Source organism: Tenrec ecaudatus, chromosome 14 (assembly GCF_050624435.1).
Source record: "Tenrec ecaudatus isolate mTenEca1 chromosome 14, mTenEca1.hap1, whole genome shotgun sequence".
Lineage (NCBI taxonomy): Eukaryota > Metazoa > Chordata > Mammalia > Afrosoricida > Tenrecidae > Tenrec > Tenrec ecaudatus.
Genome location: NC_134543.1, coordinates 27,053,383 through 27,080,486, shown reverse-complemented (window position 1 = coordinate 27,080,486; position 27,104 = coordinate 27,053,383). Strand labels below are relative to the sequence as shown.

The 27,104-nt window shown below is 50.5% G+C and overlaps 1 protein-coding gene across 2 annotated transcripts in view; it reads right to left on the bottom strand.

Moving 5' to 3' along the window:
- Positions 1 to 662: 662 nt before the first annotated feature.
- Positions 663 to 27,104, bottom strand: part of SPTLC2 (serine palmitoyltransferase long chain base subunit 2) — a 100,527-nt gene continuing 74,085 nt past the window's right edge. Inside the window, exons 10-13 of one of the 2 annotated variants that reach the window (XM_075531085.1) lie at positions 9,594 to 9,729; positions 7,525 to 7,654; positions 6,768 to 6,874; positions 663 to 6,353 (exon numbers count right to left, since the gene is read on the bottom strand). In XM_075531085.1, the coding sequence (XP_075387200.1) occupies positions 6,788 to 6,874; positions 7,525 to 7,654; positions 9,594 to 9,729 (353 nt within the window). In that variant the 3' untranslated portion in view covers positions 663 to 6,353; positions 6,768 to 6,787. The remainder of the gene's footprint in view (positions 6,354 to 6,767; positions 6,875 to 7,524; positions 7,655 to 9,593; positions 9,730 to 27,104) is intronic. The other variant, XM_075531084.1, reaches the window with a different exon arrangement.

The following is a 27,104-nucleotide window of genomic DNA, read 5'->3' as shown; positions in this document are numbered from 1 at the left end:
GATAATGACTATGGAAGAAAGGTCGATGGACATTTTCTCCCAAATGAATTATCCAGTTGTTTGGCACCGTCCGTGGACTTGACTCTGCTTTCCCCACCGAGCGGCCTTGACACCTTTGCTGAGCAGGAACCAGCGCCCCACGTGTGACCCTCGGATCGTTGCGGCTGTCCTGGTGTCAATGGCAGCCTGTCCCGTTGTCACTACTCCTTTACAGAAAGTCTGGCAGTCAGGTAGCAAAAGCCTTTCAACATCATCTTGGGTAGTCTAGCTTTCCACTGCCCTCTGCATTTGATCATGTCTGTCAGTGACTTCAAAACTTACCTTTTTCAGGGTTTCAAACTGGTCCTGGCCCCCCACTGCAGGAAGCGCTGCTCACCCCAACTCCCAAGCCCCGTCTCCCCCAAGCCCACCGCCCCTGGTCATGGAGCTCCGCCCACACCGCCTCCCTTCCGGAGTCTGCACTTCCTCCGAGAAGCTCGGGTCTAAACCAGACACTGGCCACCGTCTTCTATCACGTACTCAGCAGTGTGGACAATACTGCGCACGCAGAGCCCGCTTCCATACGCATGTTTACCGGGAAGTCGGAACAGAAGTTCACTGGCATTAGCTTGTTTAGTGCACGGCCGGGCACAGAGGAGGTACTCGATGAATAAAAACAGGTATCAATTTTTCCGAATATTTTATTGGGGTAGAACAGGGCATATTTGCATGGGATAATTCCGAAAGTTATCGCCAGTTCTTGACATGCACTTTCAGGACCGACAAGGCTCACCCCAGCCACTGTTTGTAATTTCAGTCACCCAACAAAGTAACAAAAGAAATCATCTGCCCAAACTGGGCCAGGGGTGAGGGGAAGAGAGGAGAACCAGCGAGAGTGATTTTAAAATGTTAACTAGATTAAAAAAGGTTTGGTTTCTATTTATTTACACGTCCCCTCTTCTCATTTTCACAGATTATAGCAACAGACACGGGGTATCACAGAACCCCTTACAAATTCCAGTTTCCAGGTAACTTGGTCAATGGAAAAACATGGGCCAAGAAAACATCGGCTCCCCCACTGGCAACTTGTGCATTCTTATTCTCTCTCTTTCCCCCTTCTCTTCACATTAGCTGCCTCTAGACAGAGAGGGATCATTAAGAGTCTGTGGGCATGCGGCTCGGCGAATGATGGCGATTTCACCAGTGTCCGGGAAGAACTGGCAGGGGCACGGTTCTCCCTCCAACCACTGTTTACCTTCCCAAACCTAACAAGACCTACGCGAACAGTGAAGCCAGGTCACCACTCCTAGCAGTGACGTGCCCATGTCCTTGAAGGCCTGGGCCAAGCAGCCAAGCTGGAGGTTTTCCAGGTTGGCAAAAGCAGACTCTGTTGGCTCAGGGCTTCCAGTGCATGGAAGAGTTATCCAGGCAGATGGCAACACAGCAGGACACTTAGAACGCAGGCCAGGAGGCTGCTCGTTTTATCTTCAGTAATCCAACCTGTGCACAACTGCTCGGGAAGGGCGGGGGTTTGGGCACTGCTTCACGGCAGCTGCACTTGAAAAGTCATTGCATTCTTTCGGGTCAGTTGATTATGATGCATCATTCCAAAAAGAATCACCGTTTACGGCTCTTTATCGTGTGCATGCGACAGTAAGAATAAGAACACGGTATCAGGATGCAAGGGAGACTCATGGACAACCTGCAATATGCAGATGGCACCACCTTACTGCCGAAAGCAGAGACTTGCAGCACTTACAGCCTGCGGAACGGACTCCACCGCAACACAGAGACCGAAAACCCTCACAGCTGGACCGACAAGCCAAACACCACGAGAAGTGGAGAAAGGACTGCGGATGCCGTGGATTTATTTCACTTGGATCCACAATCCACGCCGATGGAAGCAGCAGCCAGGAAACCAAGTGATGAATCGCACTGGGTGAATCTGCCACAACGAGCTCTCTGAAGTGTTTAAGAAGCAGCGCTACTCTGAGGACGCCGATGCGCCTGACCCGGGCCTGGGCAGGTTGGCATATGTGCTGCAGGAGGCCTTGGTAGTTTGAACTGCCTCGTCTGCAGGCGAAAGCTGGACCGTGACTCCGGAAGATCAGAGAAGAACTGATGTGTTTGCATGATGTGTTGGCAAAGAATACGGAGCACGCCATGGACTGCCAGAAAACAAATGTGTCTTGGGAGAAGTCCAGCCAGTGTGTTCTTTAGAAGCGAGGACGGCGAGACTTCATCTTGTGTACTTTGGACCCGTCAGCAGGAAGGGCCGTCCCTGAGATGGAACATGGGTCCACCACAGTAGAGGGCGAATGAAAAAGGGGAAGACCTTGAGCAAGACAGATGGACAGTGGCTGCCAACGACAGGACCACACACCGCGATGGCTCGGAGGCTGGCGCAGGACTGGGCAGGAGCTCCTTCTGTTGGACAGGATGACCGCTAGGAGTCGGAACTACTCGATGGTGTCTGACAGTCAGAGCAACAAGGTAACTGAGCAGGCCTACAGCTTTCCCCACCAAGCCTCTCCCAAGGGCGGCCTCTCCCAAGGGTGGCCTGAGAACGTGGATTCTCCTGACTCACCAGCGAGGACAGCAAACCATTCTCGTTAAGTCCCTCTGGTCCCTAGAGAAGACTCAGTCTACAGCCCAGGATGCCCAGAAAAGAAGCCCCTGGAAATAAGGGCTGGCAGTAGTTAGTCTCTGTACGATGGAAAGAATAAAGGCTCGCTGGCTAGTCCCGACATCTCTCCGGTATGCCGAGGCCGGCCTGGCAACTGGCTGAGTGCTGGCTACAGAGAGTGAAGGAGAACCCAGGCATGCTTCTCTCCGTGGGGAAGGTGTTTGATTCACTGCCCAATGGGTTAAGATGCTGGGGACGGGGGGGCTGATCTCCCATGGGAAGCAGAGAGCAGCACATCTGTACATGTGGGGGTGGCATTTACATGAACACCTCAACATCCACTAAAAACCCTTTCACCACCTCTTCAGGGCTTGGCTGATTTTGATCAATGCGATCAAAGCGACATGATCAATGCGTCTCCGTCTTCAGGAAGGGCGGCAGTTAAGAGAGAAGGCCACTCTCCTCCCTCCCTCTACAAATGAGGAGAACCCAGCTGGTGTAGCCCAGAACCTCAGTGGGGATCAGGGTCATGGCAGTTCTGTATGTGCTGGAATGCCAACCCGGGCAATGATATGGAAGCTTCTCTAGCTGTGTCTGCCACCGAGTCGTGTGTCTCCCAAGCAGTGGCTGGAGGTCTCCACCTGCTGAGCTTGCAGTCAGCAGCCCAATGAGCAGCCACCACGCATGACCACTACCAACAACAATAGACGTGTCGGCCACATCCTTCCGGGTCCTTAGAGAGCCAAGACTTCAACAAGTCCTCTGCCCACTCACCTCTGGCCTGTCAAGCTGTCTGCACGCTGCCCGGTCCATCAGCACTGGGGCCCGGAGGGCCTCAGCAGTTTGGAAAAGGGTGGTGGTGGGGAGCAAACAGGGAGTGGGGTGGGGAGCTATCATGGTTTCTGTTTCCTTCCATGAGAAGCCAGGACTGCTCCCCAATGGAAGCCATTCTTCCCATTTTTCACGCACGAGAAGGAAGAGAAATGAATGGTCCACCAGAAAACTTGGTTAGGCCACACAACGTCACAAGAAACTCAGCTACAGGCTCTGCTAGCTTGGCAAGAACGAAAAAACTCCTGGCCTCTTCTTGACACGGGCAGGTGAGTATTCAAGGTCGCTCCCCTGCCCCCCCTCACCCCCTCAAAGCCAGCACTATCGCGTTGTCAGTTGTCTCTGGGGTTGGGAGTTCAAAGAGAGGCAACAAAACGCCCCATAAAGGAGGGGGAGACTAGAGACTAGAGGGCTCATGGGGATAAACGGTCACAAGGCAAGTACAAGCTTCTATGGCTGGGTGGGAGATTTCCGTTCAAGCTTGCATGACTGCATGAGAAGCTGATGTTCACACTCTGACCTTGGACACAAAGAGGGGTGAGAGAGCAATGAGCACTAGTCATCCTCCAGTGACTGGGCCCCAACACTGGCTTCTGGTAGTAACGGTTCACTGATGCCTCCTGGAACCCCTTCAGATTCTGGAGCAAAGCTCCCTACTAAGCTACGTTAGTACTCCAGGTTGTATGTCCCACGTGTCCCTCATTCCCAAAGACTGCATTTAAACCTACTCTCACTGTCCCTAGTGTTGAATCAATGATGCCTGTGGGATGGCACGGACCCTCGATTACCATTACACTTTCAAGGCAAGCCCTATGCAGACTGGACCGAGGAGCACGGGCCTCCGAAAACCCAGAGGTCCCAGGGAGAGGAGTCCCGTCCCTTCAAAATAAAACGGAACTACGCTTCTGAAAAGGCAATGCACTGGGCACAGCAAAGATCGTGCTGCTGTCGTGCTGGGGTTTTAATGCCCACACTAACTGACACCTTACTCGGCCATCACCTCCTGCACACCAACACTAAGAAAACCGCAGGTCGTTTCATGACTTTACAAAGTGTGTGACTTCTGCCAGCCTTCGGCCAACTCTTAAACATGCACTGCAGGGAGCAAGCTGGCTGGGGCTGTCGCGCTGGTTCCACGGGAGGAACAGATGTGCAGGAAGGACTCGCAGCTTGTTTGACTTTACAGGACTAGCCACTCTGTGCATGCCCATCGCCCCTGCACTGGCACTTGTACGTGCCAAGGATACTCCCCGTCTCTCTATTTGGTTCTTTCTCAGCCATTTAAAACGTACAATCAAACCTTGGAAGCTCTCGGATGGGGAGAGTCACCAAAAATCACACACGCTCAAAACATGAACACAGCACTCCACCCGTGCCTGCACATGCAGCGACACGCAAGTCGCCAGGGAAAATCTCGACTGAGGTTCCTCGCCAACAAAAGGACTGATTGAGAGAGAGACAGACAGAAACAGAACACTTCTTCCAGTCTTTTCCCGCTGTTTGCAATCCTTCCCAGGGCTGAGAGACAGCGGTGGCTCCCGCTGCACTGCAGGACTATGAAGATGGAGGGGACCTTGCTTCGGGAAAGGTCTGTGTGGCCAAAAGTACTTACAAAAAGGGGGAGCTGGGGAGTGGGGTGGTGGGAAGAAGAAATGGAAGGATGGGGAGACACTAAGCTCCAGATGCTGAGTTCAAACTGTCTTAGGACATCAACAAGGAAAAAAAAACTAGCCATCAAGACAGAAATATTTAAAGAGGTCAGCTTCTCCAAGGGCCGAGTTAGCAACCTGAATCCTTGAATAGGCGCACGACAGATCACTTCTCAAAGGATTTTACCATCTCTTCCTTTTTTCAGGAAAGCTACAGGTTGTGGAGAGCCCCAGCCCTGGCAGAGGCCGTCATGGTTTTGGGAAGCGGGAAGCAGTAAGAAATGGTCACTGAGGGCTATCCGAAAGCACGAATCAATTCTCTCCCCACCACCCGAGGGCCAGCTCACTACAAGGAAGTCTGGCCAGGATGACGGGTAGATGCGTCTAAAACAGCAAGCATTCTCAACAGAGGCTATTGGGGGGTTAGGTTAGACCTTGGGAAAGGCCCAGACACTGTGACTGCCTTGAAGAAGTATCTGAAAGTGGGGGGAGACCACATCTGGTGACCAGAACAAAAAGTGCTAAGATCAAAGCCTGTGGGAGCCCAGGGCCGGGGTGAGCCAGACAACGAGCAACGTTACTGCTTCCGGACGCTTTTAAGAGGCAAAACTCAAGACGAAAGGAAGAATGCTTTGGCTGCTCACTTGGCAGGCTACAGAAGGATTCAAAGGTGGCCGACCGACCGGGAAGGAGTGGAAGGCACTTGCCCCGCCGTGAGGAGGGCCAGGTGTGCCGCGAGGCTGCAGGGCCTGGGCTGCAGGGCACTTGATGGGCCCAGAATGGGACCCTTCAGCCTGCATGGTGGACGGGAAGCACACAGCCCTGCGTGGTTAGCCAGTGACAGGCTGGGGTTAGCCAGTGACAGGAGAACAGCTATAAAATAAAACTTCTTTTAATGGAAAAACAAAAACAGGCCGCCTCTCTCTTGAAAGGTGAGCTGCTGCAAAGGAGCGATGAGAAGCGGTTTCTTTTTTTTCCCAAACTATTTACAAAAAACCATTTCGAGTGGAGGTGGCCACCCGCAGTAGATGAGGAAATGTTTGCGCTCGCACTGGCCCCTGAAGTGTGGGTCCTGGCACTGGCTCAGAAAGGCCACATGCTGTCCTGGGCAAAGGGAGGAGGGTCACTGGCGGGAGCCCCAGAAGGGCTCAGTCTTCTGTCTCTTCGTAAGTCGTCTCGTCAAAAGGCCTGTCCAGGAGAGGCACCAACCGATGCCGGGAATACTTCAGCTGCAGGAGGTCCCCAACTTCGTCGATCTCTTTCAAAGCCTGCAACACAAAGGGCAAAGCAGAGGTCAACCAGGGCCGGTCGGACGCACGCACACCCGCTTCCGGGGTTCGTTCCCACACACAGCAGAGGCGGAGGTGATCAGGGGAGGGACTGCTACCCTAGTGCCTGTACGGCCAGAGAAGGCCAGACAGCGGTGGGAAAGAGCTGCTCTTCTGAGCAAGCAACCACCCCTGGGCCAACAGTAGATAGGTCCTAGTCACCTGCAGCAACAAAGGGAGGAGGAGGAGGTCAGGACTACGAGGGGACATGGCGTGTACGGTCCTGGCCTCCAGGAACAACTGTATCCTGGGCCACGAGACCACATCTGGATGCTACACAGTTCCCATTCCTGAGCAGTTTTGATGAAACATTCCATAAAAGAATCCTGGGAAGGGAGAATTGCAAATGCTCACGGATGCTGAACTTCCTGGAGTCACAGAGGGTGGATGAACCACAGTGGTGGAGAACCATGCCCCAGATGATCACGAAATCTCAAACCAAAAATATCCACAGGAGTCATCTGAAGATGGAACAATCGTTTAGCGTGGTCAGTTAAAAAAAAGTAAACATTCACCCTGAGCTGTCTGCTCTTCTAAAAACCAAAGATGGGGATTCAGACTGACAACGGCAACTTGAAGGACCAGGCAGGAAGCTTTGGGGGTGGGGGTGGGGGCAGCGAGTTTGTGTTACCGAGGGAGGAGCAACTCCGAGACTGTGAGAATGTCTGCACATCTCGGAGAAGGCGCCAACGTCACTAAGCTGCACAGTACACAGCTGCGCCGGGCGTATATTTCACTGTACATGTTCTTGACAGCAACAACGAAAAGAGCACAAGATTTAGAAAGGCAAAGAGAACGTGGAGGCAGCCAGACAAAGGGGGAAAGATGCTCGAGAGGAAGATGTGCAGGCAGAATGACAATGTCCACAACAGTTAGCGTACACAGAGAGCTGTATCTCGGGGCGCTGAGTGGAGCAGGGCCCGGGGCCCAGCCACAGAGCCTGCCACTCAGAGGAGTGAGAGTTCCCAGCAGCACGGGGCACAGCTGCCTGCTTCACCAATTCACTTGCTCCAAGAACATCAGGACCAGCCTGCATTCAAGCTCATCTGACACGAAGGCTTTCTCGGAAACTGACGTAATCATTTACATCCAGGCCGAAGCGTCTACTCACAGTATCGAGTATTTCTTTGGTGTGAGCTGCCGACAAGCAAAACCTGGCTCTGGACTCAATGATCGGGGTCGCAGGAAATCCCACCACAACCACACCGATGTTCCGCTTCAACATCTCCCGTCCAAAGGCACTGCAAGAGGAAACCGAGGAGAGCGAATCAGGAAGGCCTGGCGGCTCGCTGGTGAAGCGTCACTGGGGACTGCCACAAGCAGTGTCCCGGCCCCTCTGAAAGCGAAGCGGGCAGGTCACAAACACCACTTTCACTCCACGCTGAGCGGGGCCTCTCCTGAAAGGCTTCCTTCACCACGTGGAAGAAAGAACACAGCTGGCCGAACCCCATTATTTGGGGGCTGAGAGGACATTTTGAGATAAGGAAGACTGCCCGGAAGCACACAAATGAACTTGAGTTGTAAGCCTGGTCCTTGATATAACAGTTTGAGGTCATGCAGGCTGTGATAAGGGCACCTCTCTGCTGACAGGTTGGCCAAATTGACTGCCACCAATCACCTCAGGGCACGACTGCCTCTGGAACTCAGGGTTCCCTTTGGTGTGTGTCAGGCCAGCCAACTCTGGCAGTGATTCACCAGACAGCATGGTTCATGTTCTTGTTTAAAGTGCCTGCCACAAGCCAAACTGGCGGCAGGTGACTTTACCCCACCTCTGTATCTTCTCTAAATAACACAGTACGAACTTACATGTGAATTCTGTTACGTGCTGAATTGTATTGTTCGTGGTCTCTTCTTCTTGCTAATGCATTTTGTCGTGGCAAACTCTTCCCGTGCGCTGCTCTGGGACTCCTGCGTGCTCAGCACTACGTAATACCAGCCTTTTCAAGAGGCTTCCGCCCTCTCCCGTGCCAGCGTGGCTGCAGGGTGCGAGGGCTGAATACCCTGGCTCTCCAGCCCACGTGCCCAACGGTCTCTTCCATTCCAGAGCTTCATACACTGTCCAGGCTGTCCACATGTGGAGAGCAGACAGGGTACCCGATGACCAGCTGCCAAGAGCCGGCTCCAGTGCCGGGGCCCTGTGCGCCACAGTACTCTGTGCGCCACAGACTGTTCAATGGCTGACCTTAAGCTCCTCCTTTCCTCCAGTTTCCTCTTTACTACCTTTGGAACCATGATGCTTCCAGCTTTTCCAGGTTAGTATTTCCTGATATTCACATCAATAGGAGCCCTGGTGGCATTAGTGGGTTACACTTTGGGCCGCTAACCTAGAGGTCAGCTGTTCAGAACCACCAGCCACGCCGAGCGAGCAGGATGAGGCTTTCTGCTTCCCTAAACTTCTACAGCCTTGGACACTCACGGGGGCAGTTTTACTCTCTCCTACAGAGTCGCCGAGATGGAATCAGCTGGATGGCAGTGAGTCTGGAATTCGAACCAATAAAAGCTTGCTGAGCGCCCCTCAGGAGTCCGGGGTGGTGGAAGGCCCTGGGGCTTCCAAGATGAAGGATCTTTGTTCCTTTGAAAATTTCAATCAAATCTGTGGATTGAACTGGATCTGATCTTAATCTGATCAAAATGCACCCATTCCAAAAGAGGTGCATGCACTGGAAAGCAGATGCCTTTATTCTCCAGCTTCTGTGCACGGAGGCGTAGAATATTTCCAGGTAGGTACAGCCACACTTGGTTTCCAAGTGTCTGGAAGCAGATTCCCAATGAGGCCTGCCCAATTTCACTTAACAGCCTAATCAGACCCCCTCAATGCGACTCTATTTCCCCGTAGCCTATCCTCTAACGCCCTAATTGCTTAGTGACATTAGGGGGCTGGCTCGGGCACGGTGGGACGTGAGCCCCAGCAGGCCGAGGGTTGCTGTGTTCCACTCGCCCCCTCCACACCACGCCCCTAGAACAATGCCTATATCGCGTACTCAAGCATTCGATGAAAGGATGACCAAGTCGACAATATTTTCTATTTAAAATCTGCTGTTTAGTTGACAGCGCGTCTGCAAGTGAAGCCTCCTCTGGTGAGACGGAACTGTTTATCTCCAACCAACCCCACAGTCCCTGTCCCACCCCCAGCTTCTGGAGACCCAGGGAGGGGCGTGCAGAGTCGGCGAGGGGGCCTACCCGATTTTGGCTGGCATGTAGAGCATCAGGGGCACCACCGGGGAGTCTTCGTTGCCATAGATTATGAAGCCCATCTCCTTTAGGCGCCTCCGGAAGTACCTGGTGTTCTCTGCTAACTGCTGCACACAGTTTTTATCTGGACGGTCCAGGGAAGGAAGACAACACAGCGTGAGCGGGAGGGGCAGGGAGGACTCTTCTCGAGCTCATGTGGCTGGTTGGACGCGGGCTGGAGTTCATTTCCAACACACACACACACACACACACATACACATACCCCAGTTTAAAACTCACTGATATGAATATATGGATCATTTATATTAATATAATTATATAGCTTCCACACCCAAGTCGGGACCGCATCTGCTACCCTGCTCTGTACTCTAGGTACTAGGTGCTGACCAGAGGGTTTAAACTAACTTAGTTTAACAACTAACAGGTGAGCCTCCAGAATGGAGAGACCGTGGAGTCTGCTCAGGCACAGCCCTCCGGACGTTTAGAGCAAGCCCGAGGATCCCCGAGGTCCAAGAACAGAGTTCAACAAAACCTAAGTATGCTTCAAAACCCAGCATCCAATCATAGGAAGTTCCCAACAAGTGATACTTCATTTTAAAATGTAAAGAAATAGAGAAATCCAACCCACAATGGGAGAAAAGTCCATCAAACGGCCAGAAAGGAGGATCAGCAGACAAGGATGTTACACACCTACCACAATTATGCTCCCACATCAGGAAAGGGGAAGAAAGAAGGGAACGCCATACAGACGCAGGGACAAGCTGCAGGGACCGGAACCACGGAGGACCACTCCCCAGGGCACCACCAAGTGCGACAAGTCAGGCACAACACCACAGACTGTGCGGTGCCTTCCGCAGTTCAAAATGCTCTTTCCACCACTTTGCGTTTTACAAAGGGCCTACATTGGCACATTTTCCTTAACCAAAATAAACCTGAAGAAGCCTTTCACTTGGAAGGAAGGAAAGAAGGAAATAAGGAAGGACATACGGACACACAGACAGAGCAAGGCCCGGGCACCCCGAGCTACCAAATTGGCATTGGCGAGCTCCTTCCCCGCCCGGGCCTACCCCTGGCGCCCAGCACCATTGCCCCAGCTCTGACCTGTATCTGTGACATGAGTGCTGGTGTGCTGTCAGGTTTCACGTGTCCTTTGGTATGGTTTGGTAGGTGACTCCTGGGGAGTCTGGGAATGCTCAAACAAGTCCCATCATATAAATGAATGGTAAAGACCCCCTTGCTTTTCGCCACTTTGGCTCTGAAAGGTATCACAGAAATAAGCGCGCCCCTTTGGGGTGGTAGGAAACTGTGTGTTGGATGGCTTCATTCCTATGAAATCTGAAATGGGCATAACTACAGCAATAGAAAACAATAGAGAGAAGGTGATAAATTGGTGGTTGCTAGGGAGTTGGGGTGGGATTGGTAACAGTGTGAGGAAACGGTGACGAAATGTTCCGCATGTGATTTGGTGATGTTACATGGCAGATGCATTTGTCAGCGCGGAGCGAGCGATCGAAGTCTGCTCAATCTGACTGAGTGTAAGACATGCTGCGGAAGCTGGTTTCACATGGACGACACATCTGGACGTCACTGTGCGCTCATTTTTTCCTGCAGGACTGTCACTTCCCAGGGGACAGACTCATCCAGACAAAACAAAAACTATCCAGGGAAAGAAGAAATGTGAAAAGAGGCAAACCTTCCCGTCTGTACTGCCGACTCATCAAGTCTGGACAAGTTTGCTTAAATGGAAGGAGATGGAACTGTCTGCTTCATTAGTCATTCACATGTTCCCTTGACAAGTCTCAGGAAGAAAAACAAAACACTCAACGAACAATCCCACACACAGCTGGAAACTGGTCCTTAAAACCCAGGCGAGGCTTCTTCAGTACTCTGCAGTAGGATCCCATTGTAAGGAGGCACCACGACCTGCTTATCCATTCTGCTAATTCCACCTTATTAAGGGACATCCAAGCATAGATTACCCATCTTCAGTTGCGTGGCTATAAGGTTTAGATACAAAATAAAAAGTCTTTCCTAAAGATATATGTAAACATCCCAGTCACCCCAGACCAAAGCCAACTCACTGCAAGGGCAGGGCAGGACTGGAGCAGAGCGCCTCGGCTTCCCCTCCGAGCGGCTGGGGGTTGCCCACGGCTGACCTGGACAGTTAGCTCCCTGTTCAACATCTCAATAAAGAAACCACTAAACCACCCAGTCACACGCAGCTACGTAGAGAATGGCAGAAACCACCAATTAACACCGCAGTTTCATTTGTTTCTAACTGCTTCAGGAGAATCGTGTTTCGGTGTTTTTAAAAAGAAACTGCTTGACACACAAATGAACAGGCCCAGAGCTGTCACTTACTTGCCCCCAAGGTCTGCAGTTTAGAAGGAGGCATTGCTATTCAGGTCCACGTCGAACTTCCTCTTCCAGACCACCCCAGACACCCCCCGGGTTCCACATGTAATGCACACAGCCGCTACTGGCAATAGTGTCTGCACTTCTGTTTGGAGCCACTGGCCGGCAGGCAAGTGCAGGGGGTGTGGGTGAGAGCCTTTAGAGACGGCTGAGGAAGAAGCAACCAAATGCCCTACTCCTCACTTACTCTATCCAACACACACCTGCAGCACCTGCACGACTGCCGACTGTTTTGCACATCAACTAGGCACCAGTGCAGTGGCAAGGCTGCAGTACCCTGTGAGGCCTGGGGCCCTGCGGCTCAAAACTGGAGGGGAGGAAAGAAAGGCGTGGGAGGGGGTGTTTGGAAGATATGTCTGCTGGTTTAATGGCATCCCTATGTGAGCCAAACTGGGCCACCTGGGTGGGACTGGGGGCAGGTACTCAGGTCTGCAGAGCAGGCCCCAGGATGGTGACCACAGAGCTGGTGGGTGGGAGTGGTGCTGGGAGGCAGCCCTGAGAGCCAGCCCAGAGGAAGGGCAGGTGGGGAAGCCATGGGCCCTCCAGCACACAGCCCTGCCTCGTCCAGCTGCATCTCCTCCGGGGCCCCTCTCCCCAGAGGCCCCCCACCGCTGGACTGGCGGCCCCAGTGAGGGACACACCAGTCAGTCTGAGCTGTGCCTGTGCCTGTGGTCGCATGTCCTGAATCTGCAAGTCAGACGAATGGATGGTCTGAGAACTACCGGAAAGCCTCCATTTTTGTACAATGTTGATTTCCAATGAACAGCCTGACCTTTGGACTCTAAGCCTGTCAAGAAACAGTGCAGAACCATCCAGGGCTGTGAGGGGCGACACTGGGAGGGCAGAGGGACAGTGGGTTGGAAAGAGGGAACTGATTACAAGGATCTACAGGTGACCTCCTCCCTGGGGGACGGACAACAGAAAGGGGGGTGAAGGGAGACGTCGGACAGGGCAAGATATGACAAAATAACGTTTTATAAATGATCAAGGGCTCAGGAGGGAGGGGGTAGTGGGGAGGGAGGGGAAAAAAAGAGGACCTGATGCAAAGTGGAGAGCAAATGCTTTGAAAATGATGAGGGCAAAGAATGTAAAGATGTGCTTTACGCAATTGATGTATGTATGGATTGTGTTAAGAGTTGTATGAGTCCCTAATAAAATGTTTTTAAAAAAAGAAAGAAAACTGGAAAAAATAGATATGAAAACCGAAAAAAAAAAAGAAAAAAAAAAAGAACCAGTGCGGAATCTTCCAAAGAGCTCATTTTGAGCCGCGGGCAGCCTGTAAGCACAGCTCTGGTGAGGGAGGGTAAACTGAGGGAGAGTCCACTGGAGTGCCTGGGAGAAGGTCGACTCATTTGGGGTGAACCACAGAAATTAAGAGGTTTGTTTACCCTACAGAATCCTCAGACTGTACCATAAAACCACTAATATTTGGCTCTTTTTAGCCCCCAAAGGCAGGTTCTATGGTTTGACCTAGCAATTTCAAAGATGACCTCCAACGGGGTGTAGAGAAGCCAGCCACGTGACATAGACAAATCAGCGAGGCCTGGCAGTTACACGCCCGGCAGAGGGGCTGCCTCTGAGGTGGCACTGGATTCTGAGGGACAAGAGGGAAACCCAGTTTAAAGTGCGCATCATACAAAACAGCAGGATGGGAGAATGAAAACTTGAAGAATTCTCCACTACCCTTTCTTATCAATGACCATAATCTGAAATCAGGTAAGAACAGACTTAAGGATTTTCTTGGCTTGAAACCCAAACTGGTTCTGACTTATATTGATCCCGTTAAGACAGAGCAGAATTGCTCTCGGGTTTTCACAGCTGCCCACTTCTGCAGAAGCAGAGTGTCTTGCTGGGTGGGTGGGAAGCTCTAAGCTTCCAGTGAACTACAGAGGGCTTCAGCTGCTGTACCACCTGGGTCTTCCAAACAACATAGTCCTGGGACTGATTCCAGTTACTGTTTGGTTAAAGGACATATTTAGAGGGATGGAATGGGGTGGGGGAGGGGAGAAATAATCCATCAATCAAAATGTATACTGTCATAAACATTTCATTGTGAATGTTTTATACAATACCTCATTTATTTAATACTTTATGTTTAAGACTGACTAAGCTTTTAATTAATTGTCTGGTCCAAAGATTATTTATTTCATAAATCTGATGGGATAACATCTCAAACTATATGCTCTCTGTACAAAAGGTATTCTTTTTGCTTCATGAAAGTTTATTTTTCCTAATGTTACACTCTGGTTGGACAGTACTGAATAGAGAAAAAGGAGAAGAGAAGATTGAGCTGCTGGCCTAACACTGAAGTTAGCCAGGGCACCGCTGTGAAGCGAATCAGTCAGCCTGCCCCTGTGCGCACTGCTGGTAGAGTGGAGTAGACTGAAGCATGATACCTTCCAGGTAGACTAGAGAAACCAAATAGAGACATTCATGTATATCAGCGAGAGGTTTAAAACAAGTGCAATTGAATATCGAGAAAACATCCCAGCCCAGATCAAGTCCATAAGTCCAATATTAGCTCTGATATCAATCTACTAAGTCCTCTGCAGACTCACAAAATACATGCTTAGTCCTGGTTTCCTTGAAGGTGAAGAAAGGATGTAATGTACCAGGCACGGTGCCAAGTTCAACAAACACTCGTCAGTGAACACAACGTCTAATCAGGTGGTGACAAATGCTGGAAGACGACAGGCCAGTGGGTTTGGATGTCTTGTGGATCCGTGGCTTTGTAAGCATCTCAGTGCTGGCAGGGGTCTCTACGTGTCGGGAAGGTGGTGCTCTCCCCTGCCGTGAATGACCAGGGCCCTGAGTTATTTTCCTACCAGGACCATGAGTCTCTTTTCTCAGCTACCCTTAAACATGATTTAGAAATGCTGCCCCTTGTTAGGTATCTGATCTTGGGCATCTTTTTACTTCCTGTAGAGTCAATTTGCTGTAATGTGGGAGCAGTACAAAGCCACACGTTTGAAAATCTAATAAAACATTAGTCGATTAACTAACAATATATTAAGAGACAGCATCGTTTTTAAAAAAAAAACACCTTGCTTTGCTGTGCTGTAGGTAAAGGTTCCCATAGCAAATGAGTGTGTTCCCAACCAATCATCCACATAGAGGTTGTTCTTTGACCCTGGCTGTGCCCCGCAGTGTGCCAGCACTCCCCTCTTTTTCTGCCGGGTTTTGAGGTGCCCTTGTCCTCGTCTCCTGCCTTTCCATCTTTGGCTTGGGGCACACGCTGCCCTGTGGGTCTCGGCCATTTAAGTGTTCTCCGGGCACATTCTTCCCAGGGTTTGCGGTGTACTTTGTAGACTCATCTGTTAACCGGCCTGGAAGTGTCTTCCGTGTCATGTCAGAAGGTTGCCTTAGGGTGGCGGGTAGAGAGCCTCGCCAAGGAATGCAAGGACAGCTTAATTCTTAATAAAAATCTCCAGCACTAATCAGAGTAAAAAGCTAAAGCATTAACATCTGAGCATCATCTTAGAAGATGTAAAAACAACGCATCAACACATCTCAACACCTCTTTATGATAAGGATCTTTCAGAAGAGCAGGGAGAGAGGGGAGTTTCTTTAATTTCATAAAGACTGTCCACCAAACCCAGCAAATGTAATGCTGAACTGAAACAATTAAAACAAATCCCACTTCAGGCTCAAAATTTGAAATAAGCAACGGCTTTCCCCTCTACTTTCCTCTAATGGCATTTTGTTTATTCACTGGTTGGAAAGGTCACATCGTTGCTCGTGGTACTGTGAACTGGTCAGGCATAAAAATGGCGAGTCCGTACGGAACCTCAACCTGTCCCTCCAGCAAGTGCACGCCTCAGGGTGGGGTGGTGTGTGTGTGTGTGTGTGTGTGTGTGTGTCCAACAGAATGTGTGCCAAAGACACATACGAGAACGTCACACAGCATTCTAAGTAACAGCTCAAAGTTGGCAACAGCCCAAATGTCCCCCAGGAGGAGAAGGGATAAACTGTTCCTATGCTTAAACAATGGGAGACAAGGCAGCACGGAAAATGACTTATATTTTTACACAGGAATGAAAAATCTCAAAGGCACAAGGATGGCTAAAGAAGCCATGCACAGCCATATGGGAAACTATGACTCACTTCACTCAGGTGAAGGTGCAGGAACGGGCAAAACTGACACCCAGGGATGACATCAGCACAGTGCTACCCTGCTCTCGGGGAGGAAGGTGGGGACTGTGCAGAGCCCCAGAGGCCCTTCTGAGACACCAGAAATGCCCCACACGGTGATCTGGGTGTGTTTTTGTATAAAAGTGCACTGAATCATGTGCCTAAAATTCTGTTTTTCTGCATATTAGCACTTTAATAAAAATAAAGATAAAATTTCCAATTGTTGGTAAAATCAACAGCAATGATGAAATCTGAAATCATGGTTAAAATCCTGATTCTTCTATCCATAATCATCTCTAATCTACAGATCAACGAGCTTCACAAAATTCATGGAAAAATGGGATTTAAAGACCATGGAGTTTTTCCATGTTTTAAAAAAAAATTTAATCATTGTATTCAGGGCTCTTATAAATCTTGTGACAATCCATCACTCAATTGTATTAAGCACACTTGTACATATGTTGCCATCAACAGTTCCAAAACATTTTCTTCCTACTTGAGCCCTTGGTATCAGCTCCTCTTTTACCCCTCCCTCTTTCACCCTCGTGAATCTTTGATCAATTATATATTATTTTTATTATTTCATGTCTTACACTGTCCGCTGTCTCCCTTCACCCATATTTCTGTTATTCGTCCCCTTCGGGGCTATACATTCAACCTTGTAAAGGGTTCCCCCTTCCTCCGCCCCCACCCATGATATCGCTATGCCTACTACTGTTCCTGAGGGTTTATCTGTCCTGAATTCCATTTGTGGAGAATTCTTATCTGTACCAATGTGTGTTCTCCAGTCTAGCCAGATTTGTAAGGTGGAACTGGGTCATGGTAGTGGTGAGGAGGAAGCAATCAGGAACTAGAGGAATGATGTGTGTTTGTTGGTGCTATACTGCACTCTGGTTGTCCCCTCCTTGTAACCCTTCTGTGGGGGCATGTCCAATTGTCTACAGATGGGCTTTAGGTCTCCACTCCAACACCCCTCTTTCACATTGATATAAGTGTTTGTCTTGGATCTTTTGAAACCTGATCCTGTTGACACCTCATGATCACACAGGCTGGTGTGCTTCTTCCATGTAGACTTCCCTGATAGATGGCTGCTTGTTTCATTTCAAGCCTTTAAGACCCCAGATGCTATATCATATGATAGCTAGGCACCATCCATTTTCTTCACATTTGCTTATGCACCCGCTTCATCTCAGTGATTGTGTCGGGAAGGTGAGTATCAAAGAGTCCTAGGTAATCAGAACAAAGTGTTCTTGTGTTTAGGGAGGCCTTGAGTAGAGGCCCAAAGTCTGTCTCCTATCTTAATACTTAACATATAAATATATGTACATTGGTCTTTATCCCTTTCATTATAAATTCATATATTTACCTATAGACATGCCTACAGCTATACCTCTACACAACAGCTTTTGCTTCCTATTTCTTTCCTCTATTTCCTGTCACCTTCCTCCTGTCCCACTATCATGCTCACCCTCCACTCAGCTCTCAGTAATTTCTCTTGGCTACACTGCACTAGATCAATCTCCCCCAGGCCTCCTCGCCATCATTTTCAGATCCTTCTTGTTCCCTTATCCCTGAGTTTGTTGGTTCTCTCCTCCCCCTCCCCCTCCCCAGCCGGTCCTCTCCCATGTTCCCCAGGGACCACCAGTCCCCTTGTTTTCTCCCCGAGATTGTCCTGCCTGTCTTATATAAAGGGCGAAACAAATCAAAACAAAACAGCCAATAGATAGTCCAGGTCTGTCTGCTGACCCTTAAGAGTGTTTTCCAATCCGGTCTGATGAGGTGCCAAGCCCTGTCCCCAAGTCAGAAGTCTATGTTCAGGATTCCTCGGCGACTTGGCTACCTTGCTCCCCTTGCTGCCCTGTTGCCCTCCCGTTGTGTTTCACCCCGCTGTGCGTGAAGCAGACCAGGCACACTTTCCACACAGTATCTCCAGTGTTGTCCCCGGCGGTAGCATTATGGGTCAGTGAGGGGATGTTGTGTCTCGTGGTGGGGCTGCCCCTACTGTCCTCCCTGTGCATTGGCTGCTCCCAGGACTTGGGAGCCATCCCTGGGCTTGGTGGGCCATAATGTCATCCCTGGGCTTGGTGGGCCACAATGAGGTCCACTCTCCATGAACTTTTTGAAGCCCCATCAAATACCCTACTATTACGTGACAGTTACCCAGAAACAAAAAGAACACAGCACCACTGAGCTAAAACCAAGATCTGCTCCAGCATTCTCCCTTAGGCTTTGTTCAGATGGCGCTGGAAATAGACCCAAACATTTAGGGCTAGGTGTTTCAAGAGCGCAGAGGACAGGGCAGTGTATGAAAACAGCCCGCAGTCGGAGCCTTTGGCCTGAGCCGGGAATGAAGTACTGGAGGTCGGGGGCGGGGAGAGGTGGGGCTTCACGCCTTTCCTCTCTTTCTAAAATAATCGATGAACATGTACCAGCGACAGAATGTTGACCAGGGCGAATTCTGTTTTCCATTTAAGGATCGACTTTCTCTCCTTCAAAACCATCTGCCCCCTCGGCCCTGATATTTTGGTATAAAGGATTTTTTTTATTGAATTCTCTGCCAAGAGGGAGAGGTGGATGGCAGACGAGTACAGAGTACTAACAACGCTACCCAAATGGGCGCAGACGATCTATGGAAGAGCGCCTATGAAGAAGACCTGCAGTACAGCACGGCGAAGCTAAAACTGTGCAGGACACAGCCCTGCAGCCAAGAAAACCTGCCGAGGACAGGACACCACTGTAATACGAAAGCATGGGCAGACGCTTTGGGCTCAGGGAAGAGGTCCATCTGGGATTAGCAGAAGCCTAGCAGCCACTGGACAACGGGTGTTAACATCAGCGCACAACTACGGTCTCCTGAGACTCTCCCTGGGAGGAAGCGCCCTCTGAGAAGCCTGGAATTCAAATCCTGCTCCTCAGGGAAGGCAGAAACACCAAGGCTGGAATTCAGCACCAAGGCCCCTGCTGGCTGAGAAAGAAGGGTTTGGGTTTGGGGGGTGGGTGGATGGGGTGCGAGAGTGGCTCCCACTTCAAGAGGGAAGCAGCTGAGTGGGGTGTGGATAGGCAGGGGCCGAAGTGTGATGTTTCTGAACTAAGTAAACCGTAGAGAAGCAGAACATTCTTTACACGCGCAAGCACATCCTGAAGGAACGAGGCCTGCCAGGATTCCTGACTCTGCTTATTCAGGTCACCAGAGTTCCCAAAATAACTGACTTCTTGTGAGGCGCAGGAGCAGAGACGGCAAGTGAACATTTAGATTCGACACCAACAGAAATCAAAACCACTACTAAGTCTCTAGGGTTTTCTGAAGCCAATCAAATTTGAATCCCCACTTTAAGTGCTACCTAATTCTTTTAAAATAAATCTGCATCAGACCGTGCAAATGTGTTCCACCTAATATTTACTCTACTTACATGGTAACCCTCTCAAATTCAATGTCACTTAAAGAAAAAGTGCTCAATTTTGGGGGAAAAGGCACCAAGTTTACACTGAGCAACTCACAAACTGCAGTTACAAGAACTATGCACACAGTGGCTGTCATACGTCTCAGCCTTCCTCAGAGAAGCTTCCAAACAGACGCCAAAGTAGTCACGCTCAGAGCCGACTACTAACATACTCTGAAGCTTTAGGGAGCTGAACTCAGACAGAATAGCAATTTTAAAAAGGGAAAAGAAACCCTAATCCCTAAAATAATTAAAGATCAAGATTTCATTCTTGCGGCACACATTTGGTAGACAGGGCAGGAAACACACAGTACCACAGTGATTGCCCCAGAGGCAAACACCTCACCGGAAAGAGAGCCGAAAGGGCACGCCAGGGAAGCTGCGGGCACTGAACAAACCTCTCCTGCACGACCACTGTGTGCTGAGCACCGACAGGCCCTGGGGAGGCAGAGTGGTGAAGGAAACAGACAACACTCCTGCCTGCATAGAGCATACATTCCAGTGTAGGGGAGGAAGAGAACACACAGGCGAACCCCCAAACCACAACAATGCTGCTCTAGAGTGGCACTTCAGAAACGGCCTGAGTCAGCTAGAGAGCCACTTCCAGTAAGCAGCAAGCAAAAGTGCACCTGGTGCTTCCAAGGGCTGAGCAAGCCGGAGCGGGTGGATCAGGATGGAGATGAGTGAAGGCCATCACCATCAGCCTGACTACGAGATGAGACGCTCCAGAACTGCGGTTCTCAACCTGGGGGTTGAACGACCCTTTCACTGGGGTCACCCGATTCATCACAGTAGCAAAATAACAGTGATGAAGTAGCAAAGAAAATAATCTTATGGTTGGGGGGTCACCGCAACATGAGGAACTGTATGAAAGGGTCTCGGCATTAGGAAGGTTGAGAGCCACTGCTCCAGAGGATTTTAAGGAAGACGGAGCACACAGAGGCTAGGCAGGAGAGGTTTGTTCAGTGCCTGCAGCTTCCCTAGCGTGCCCTTTTGGCTCTCTTTCCTGGTGAGGTGTTTGCTCTCACCTTGACAGCTAGGTTCGGAATAGACTCAAAGACCCAGCAGACAGACTAGAGGAGAGATGCTGGTGGCCAGTACAATTAAGGTGGCAGCAATGTGGCTGTGGATGGCTGGGTCAGTCTGGAGACTTCAGAGAAGCAAATCCACAGAAACTCATGCATAAGAGAGAGTTTTATGTAAAGGGCAAGTGCACATCAAGAAAACCTCCCAACCCAGTGCTGCAAAACCCACAAGTCCAACATTAGCCCATGTCTGACCCCAATCCACAAAGTCCTCCTCCATCTCACAAAACACACACTACGGTGCCGACTGCAGGAGGAAAGCCGAATCAGTTTCTTAGCGCTGGCAGGGGTATCTCCACACGGCTGCTCCAGTACCCAGGGCTGCATCCGAAGTAGGTCCATGCGGCTTCTCCATCTTGGGGATGCCTTGCAAGAAGTGAGCCTTGCCAGCTGAAGCAGGGAACTGGTTAAGGCAGCTACACCCTGGCCCAGCCACCACAAAGCAAGAGACCTGAGAACTTGAAAGGTGAGGCTCACTGAGCCATTTAATCTCTGCCCTTCAATTAACCCACATGTGTTTATCAGCCAGACTGGCACAATAAACTAACTACCTCAACTGGTTATGGGTGAGACAGTTCTGACCCAGAGCGACCCTGGGTACAACAGGCTGAAACATTGCCAGGTCCTGCACCGTCCACACATCGTGCCGTGTCTGAGCCCACTGTTGCCGCCACTGCATCCACCCATCTCAGAGAGAGGCCTCTTTCCTGTCACTGGCCTTCTGCTTAGCACTCGATCTTTCTCCAGGCATCTGCCCCTCCCGAGAACCTGTCCAGAGTGTGAGACCAAGGGAAACGTGGACTGAGCACATAATTAAAAGAGCGACTGGTTGCTCATTGCTACTGAGTAAACTCCAATGCTGACTGCTGGGCAAGAGACAGCACTCTGAACTACAGTCCTAACCTGAAGGCCGCCGAGTCAATTCTGACTCACCGTGACCCCATAAGACAGGCAGAATTGCTCCCCTGGGCTTCTGCGACTGTGAATCTTTATGGCAACGGACACCCCGCCTTTCTCAGAACAGCTGGTGGGTTCGAACTGCTGACCTTGAAGTTAGCAGCGAGCTGCCCAGCACTTACTCCACAGCCACTGGGGCTCCTCGAACTAGAGTGGTAAGCAGGGGAATGGAGTCACAAACGCAATGCAGCTCCCTGCGAGCAGAGAACACTCTTCTGGTGCTGCCCTGCTTAGTTATAACCATCCAATCTGCTGCTCAGCTCTCGACTATTGTGGCTGACAATTAAGTCCAGATGAGCGCCATCAAGGATCTGAACCAAATAAATGCAAGCGGAGGTCCAGAGAAGTGGACAGGTTCAAAGGAAACAGAGTCCACCGGCTCTGATGAGGAGGAGATAAATATAGACCACGAGAACACGGCGGGAGAAATTCCTCATTGGACAGCTTCATGGATAATGGTGTCATTATCTGTGATCGGGGACATGGGAGAAAACGAGACATGAAGGAAGCAAGGGGGGAAGGCTAAACTTTGCAAACACAAAATCATTTGGGAGGAACAGTGTTTTTAGAGTCGGGAGCATAGGTTCCCCAATTTACATGGCCTACCACCGCCTTTACAAGGAAAAATACTCTCCGCGCCCCTTGGCAATGAAGAACTCTGGTACCACAGAGCCCATAAACACACAAAACCAACCTCACTGCCACCAAGTCGATGCCAACCAACAGAGACCCTAAAGGACAGGGCAGAACTGCTCCAGGGCGTTTCCAAGACTGTAGTTTCGGGCTGGTGGGTTTGAACCGCCAGCCTTGCAGTTAAGCAACCCAGTGCTTAATCCCCTGTGCCACCAGGGATTCTTAAGACGGTGCCTGGTACATAGTAAACACCCAATAAATGACCCCTAACGCTACTTCAAGGTGTCCTAGTGGTGCCCGGGACTAGGCCACATACAGCAGGGTCAGCAGTTCAAGCCCACCAGCTGTTCCCCAGGAGAAAAGTGGGACCGCGGCTTCCATAAAGCTCAACGGTTTCAGAAAGGCTATGGGGCGGTTCTCTCATCTTACAAGGGTCCACTGTAAGTTGGAATTGATGGTGGCAATGGGTTTGGTTTGGAGTGTTATTACTTCAGGGTTGGTCCACAGGTAGAATTCCCACCTTCCACGAGGGAGAGAGACCCAGGTTCACTTCCCGGTCAGTGCACCTCATGCGTCTGTCAGGGAAGGTTTGCCTGTTGCTGCAATGCTGACCAGATTTCAGCAGAACTTACCGACTAGGAAGAAAGGCCTGGTGATCTCCTTCTCAGAACCAGTCAATAAAGCCCATGGCTAGCAGTGGTGCACGGGCTCGGCTGGATGGCTGCTAAAATGACCCCTCCACTGTGTTCAGGGTCTGCCCTCACAGTTTAGGCCATGCACGTCGCCTCCCAGGACACTACCCATCCTGACTTTTTGGATTTAAAAGCCTGGGCTTTTGAAGATGAAACAAAAAGTTGGCCCTCCCTTTTCTCATTGTTTCTAGCACTCCATTTTCTAACTCTCTCTCTTTTTTTTTCTCTCCATCATTTTCTTGGGGGTTCTTACAGCTCACACATCAATTGTATGGGGCATATTTGTCATTTTCTAACTCTTTAGCAAGGAAATCTGACTATTTTCACACCCAGCATGCTTTGCACCTACTTGGTTCCTTCCGTGGCATTCTGATTCACACCCCAGCCTTTACTGCCAAGCCCCGCGGAGCCACACGCCCATTCCTACTGACAGCCAGGCGTACGGCTCAACCAGCAGGATAGTCACTGAGAGATGTTGGGGGTGGCACCTAACCACCACCTAACAGTGAACCAGGGAGGCTCGGCTCTCCTCACCTACCGTACTCTCCGACAGAGGGGAAAAACACACACAAAAACGTATGAACTCAAGTCTTGTAGCAACCTCGTGTCATGCAAGCCTCTTGGTCCCATTGTTCCCAACAGTACTTGCTCACATTTTAGTCGTTCTCACAATATTTCAAACTCTTTCCTAATGCTATTGCACACTTAACAGACTACAGTCTAACGTCAAGTTAACGTTTTATATGCACGGGAACTGAAAAACCCCCTTTATAGAGAAGATCTGGAACAGAACCTGCAACATCTCCGAGGTCTGGCAGTCACGGGACACACAGGACAGGTCCGCCAAGGCGTTCGAGGATGAGGACTGTAGCTCTGTTGCTTCAGAAAGCTTAGCATCTCACAAGGCATGGCCACTTACGCATTTTACCTCGTCTTCCACGCTCAGTGGACTTTACATGGTGCCCAGTAGAGAGGAGCCTACGTGGTGCTGTCGGGGAAGCTTTAGACTGCGTGCTGACTGCAAGGTCAGTGGTTCAAATCCACCAGTCACTCTGAGCCAGGAAGATGAGACTACCTGCTCTCAGATTCATGGCTTAGGAACTCCTGAGGAGGGTCACTATGAGTTGGACCCTGGATCAGGGAGACCGGAGAAGAACTGATGCACTTGAATGACAGTGCTGGTGACGGATACGAGAAGTAACACGGACAAATCTGGCTTGGAAGAAATATCAAAATGTCCCTTGGAGGAGAGGATATTGAGACAGAAACAATCTCTAACATCTGTTGCCGTGGAGCCAATTCTGACTTAGGTGCCCTCTCCGCAGGGTCAGGGAGAACTGCTCCTCAGGATCCCCGACGTGCCGCCATCTTTATGCAGCTGACTGCCACTGCCTTCTCCCCAGAGCTACTCACCCTCCAGTTAGCGGCTGAGCACGTCACCGCTCCACCACCACCAGTACTGGGCCACAGGTCTGCGGCGCCACCCCCCAGCGCTCAGCAGGGCACAGGAGGGAATATCTACTCCTGTAACAATGTACAGCCTGACACCCTACCCAGGGTCACTACGAGCCAGAAACAACCAGGTGGCAGTGGTGTGGGTTTGGGCTTGGCTACCTACCTGCCTGCCTGCCTGCCTGCCTACCTACCTACCTACCTACTTGCCTGCCTGCCTGCCTGCCTGCCTACCTGCCTGCCTACCTACCTACCTACCTGCCTGCATCAGAACTTAAATGCTCACCTCTTGGTTTGAGAAAGGCTGCGGTTTACAGTAGGAGCTCTAATTTCATTTAATTCTTGACATAAACTTAGCCTCCCCTGAGTCCTTTCCCAAGAGAAACAGGTGATGAGGAATGATATACCCTGAGGCAGAGTGGGTTTGACAGTAAACTCAGACTTCCCCAGTCAGTCCAGGCAGGAGCGTCTTGTCTCTGGGGCTTGTTTGGGCGTGTCCTTGATGAAAACTGGGGTACCCGCCATATCTATCAGGGGGCCCCAGAATCAATCCTATAAGCCTTTCTCTCTGCAACAGTGTACACATCCTGATCCCAGTCCTTTCCCCACTTCCGCCCAAGGCTGGGTGACGTGATCTGCCAATGATCTCCTCTGTTTTCACATTCTGTAATTCACAGACGTGAATTCCTTGGACACCATCGTGACCTCATGCTGCAGGCCTCCCTCATCCAGATGCCTTGTCTTTGAATTTGTAGGAAAGACTGCCAAATACATGGATACTGTACTTCATTTCCTTGCAGAAAAAGACGGGTATAAAGATGTCCAAGTACTTCTATGATCCTGCGTTAACCGCAAGGAAAGAAGCCAACCCAAACCACAAGACCACCGCCCTCTAGCTCTCCAGGAAAGAGAACACCCGTCATGGATCCAGGTTCTTAAGCACCACTGAGTAACAGGACTCGCTCACAATGAAAGAGTGGGGGCAATCTCTCAGGGGAAACAGCTGAGTAGCTGTGCTCGCCTCGTGCTTCTCCAAGAACACGGTGTGCAGCACGAAACTCACAACTGACTGATTAGGTGAAGACAAAAAGCCACGGGGGGGGGATCTTTTTTTAAAAAGTGATAGTAAACAATTTTGTGCTCATTAAACTTAACGATTCGGATTGTCTATGATTCCTCCACACAGGGCCTAGGGTTGATTCCCATGCCAAAAAAAAAAAAACATGAGAGGGCTTCAGAAAGTTCATGGAAGAATGCTTTTTTTTTTATGGAAGAATTCTATTGCCTTTCAATTCCCCTTGAATTACACTGACAATAAGCCTACAATTAGGAAATGTTTGTTTACGCACACACACAGACGTTTACAGTGAGATGCTACCTTGGTGGGGGGATTGCTCAGAATGAGGATGAACTAAATCATCCAACTCCTTTTTCTACAGAAGCAGCTACGTCTTCCTCGCTCCTTTTCTGCATCAGCGCTCACTCTCCTGGAACAGCTCTGGCGCAGGGGAGACATCGGACGGGGCTTTTAAACTCTCACTGTGGGGCTTTCCAGTGTGCTGGTTGGAAGACTCCAGACAGCTTGTGTCAATGCCAAGCACCAAACACTCAATGCCTCTTCCAAGCTGCCTCTCCATCCCCACCCTCAGTGGCTTAATCCTCTAATTCATTTCAATGCCCAAACTAGGACTTCTGAGCACAGGATGTGCCACAGGAAGCAAGGGGCCAGGCTTAGAGCTGGATCAGTGGTTCAGTAGACGCCTGAGTGGAAAGGAATGGGTGCAAGTGCACGGTCAGGGAGGAGGAGGAGAAGGAGGAGGAGGAGGAGGAGGAGGAGGAGGAGGAGGAGGAGGAGGAGTGGGGGCTGGGCACCTGCGAGGAACAGAGAAATCCACACAAAAACCCACCTCACTGCCAGTGAGTAAACTCTAGCTCTTCGACGCTGCAGGGCAGGTGGAAGGGCTCCCGAGGGTGTCCCAGACTGTGAATCTCGACGGGAGCAAACATCCTCATCTTTCTCTGAGGAGCCACTGATGGGTGAAGTGGCCCATTTTGTAGCTCACTGTGCCACCAAGGGCACCTGGGGTCCTGTTTGAAAAACAAAAGGGTGCCAACTCCCAGTCAGGGCTCAAGCGGACGACCCCAAATGGATTCCGACTCCTGGTGGCCCTACAGAGCAGGGTAGAATTGCCCCTGAGTTTCCAGGGCTGTCGATCTTTACAGGAATCGTAAGCATCATTATACTCCCTAGGAGGGGCCGATGGTCTCAAGCTGATGACCTTGCAGGGCAGCAGCCCCACGTGAACCCAGAGCTATGTGCCCAGAACTCCTGGTCCAGTCCAGGCAGAGGTCTTAATTCATCCCAAGGATATTTGACTGTCTTCCTCCAACGGGTTTGTTAAGTATCACGTGCTACTCTCAGAAAATTAGAACTAAAACAAGCCCCCGGTGTGCTGAGTCCACGCTGACTCATAGCGACCCTGTTTAGAATTTCCAAGACTATGAGTCTTTACAGGAGGAGGGAGCCTCATGGGTTAGGGTTAGGGTTCACTCTCAAGGAGCAGGTGGTGGGTTTGAACCATCAAACTTGCAGTTAGCAGTCCAACAATTACTTGACAGCCCCCAGAGCCCCTCAGACAATTAAAGGAAGGAAGAAATTTTTTTTGTGAGCAAAGCATCCAACTACAGATGAAG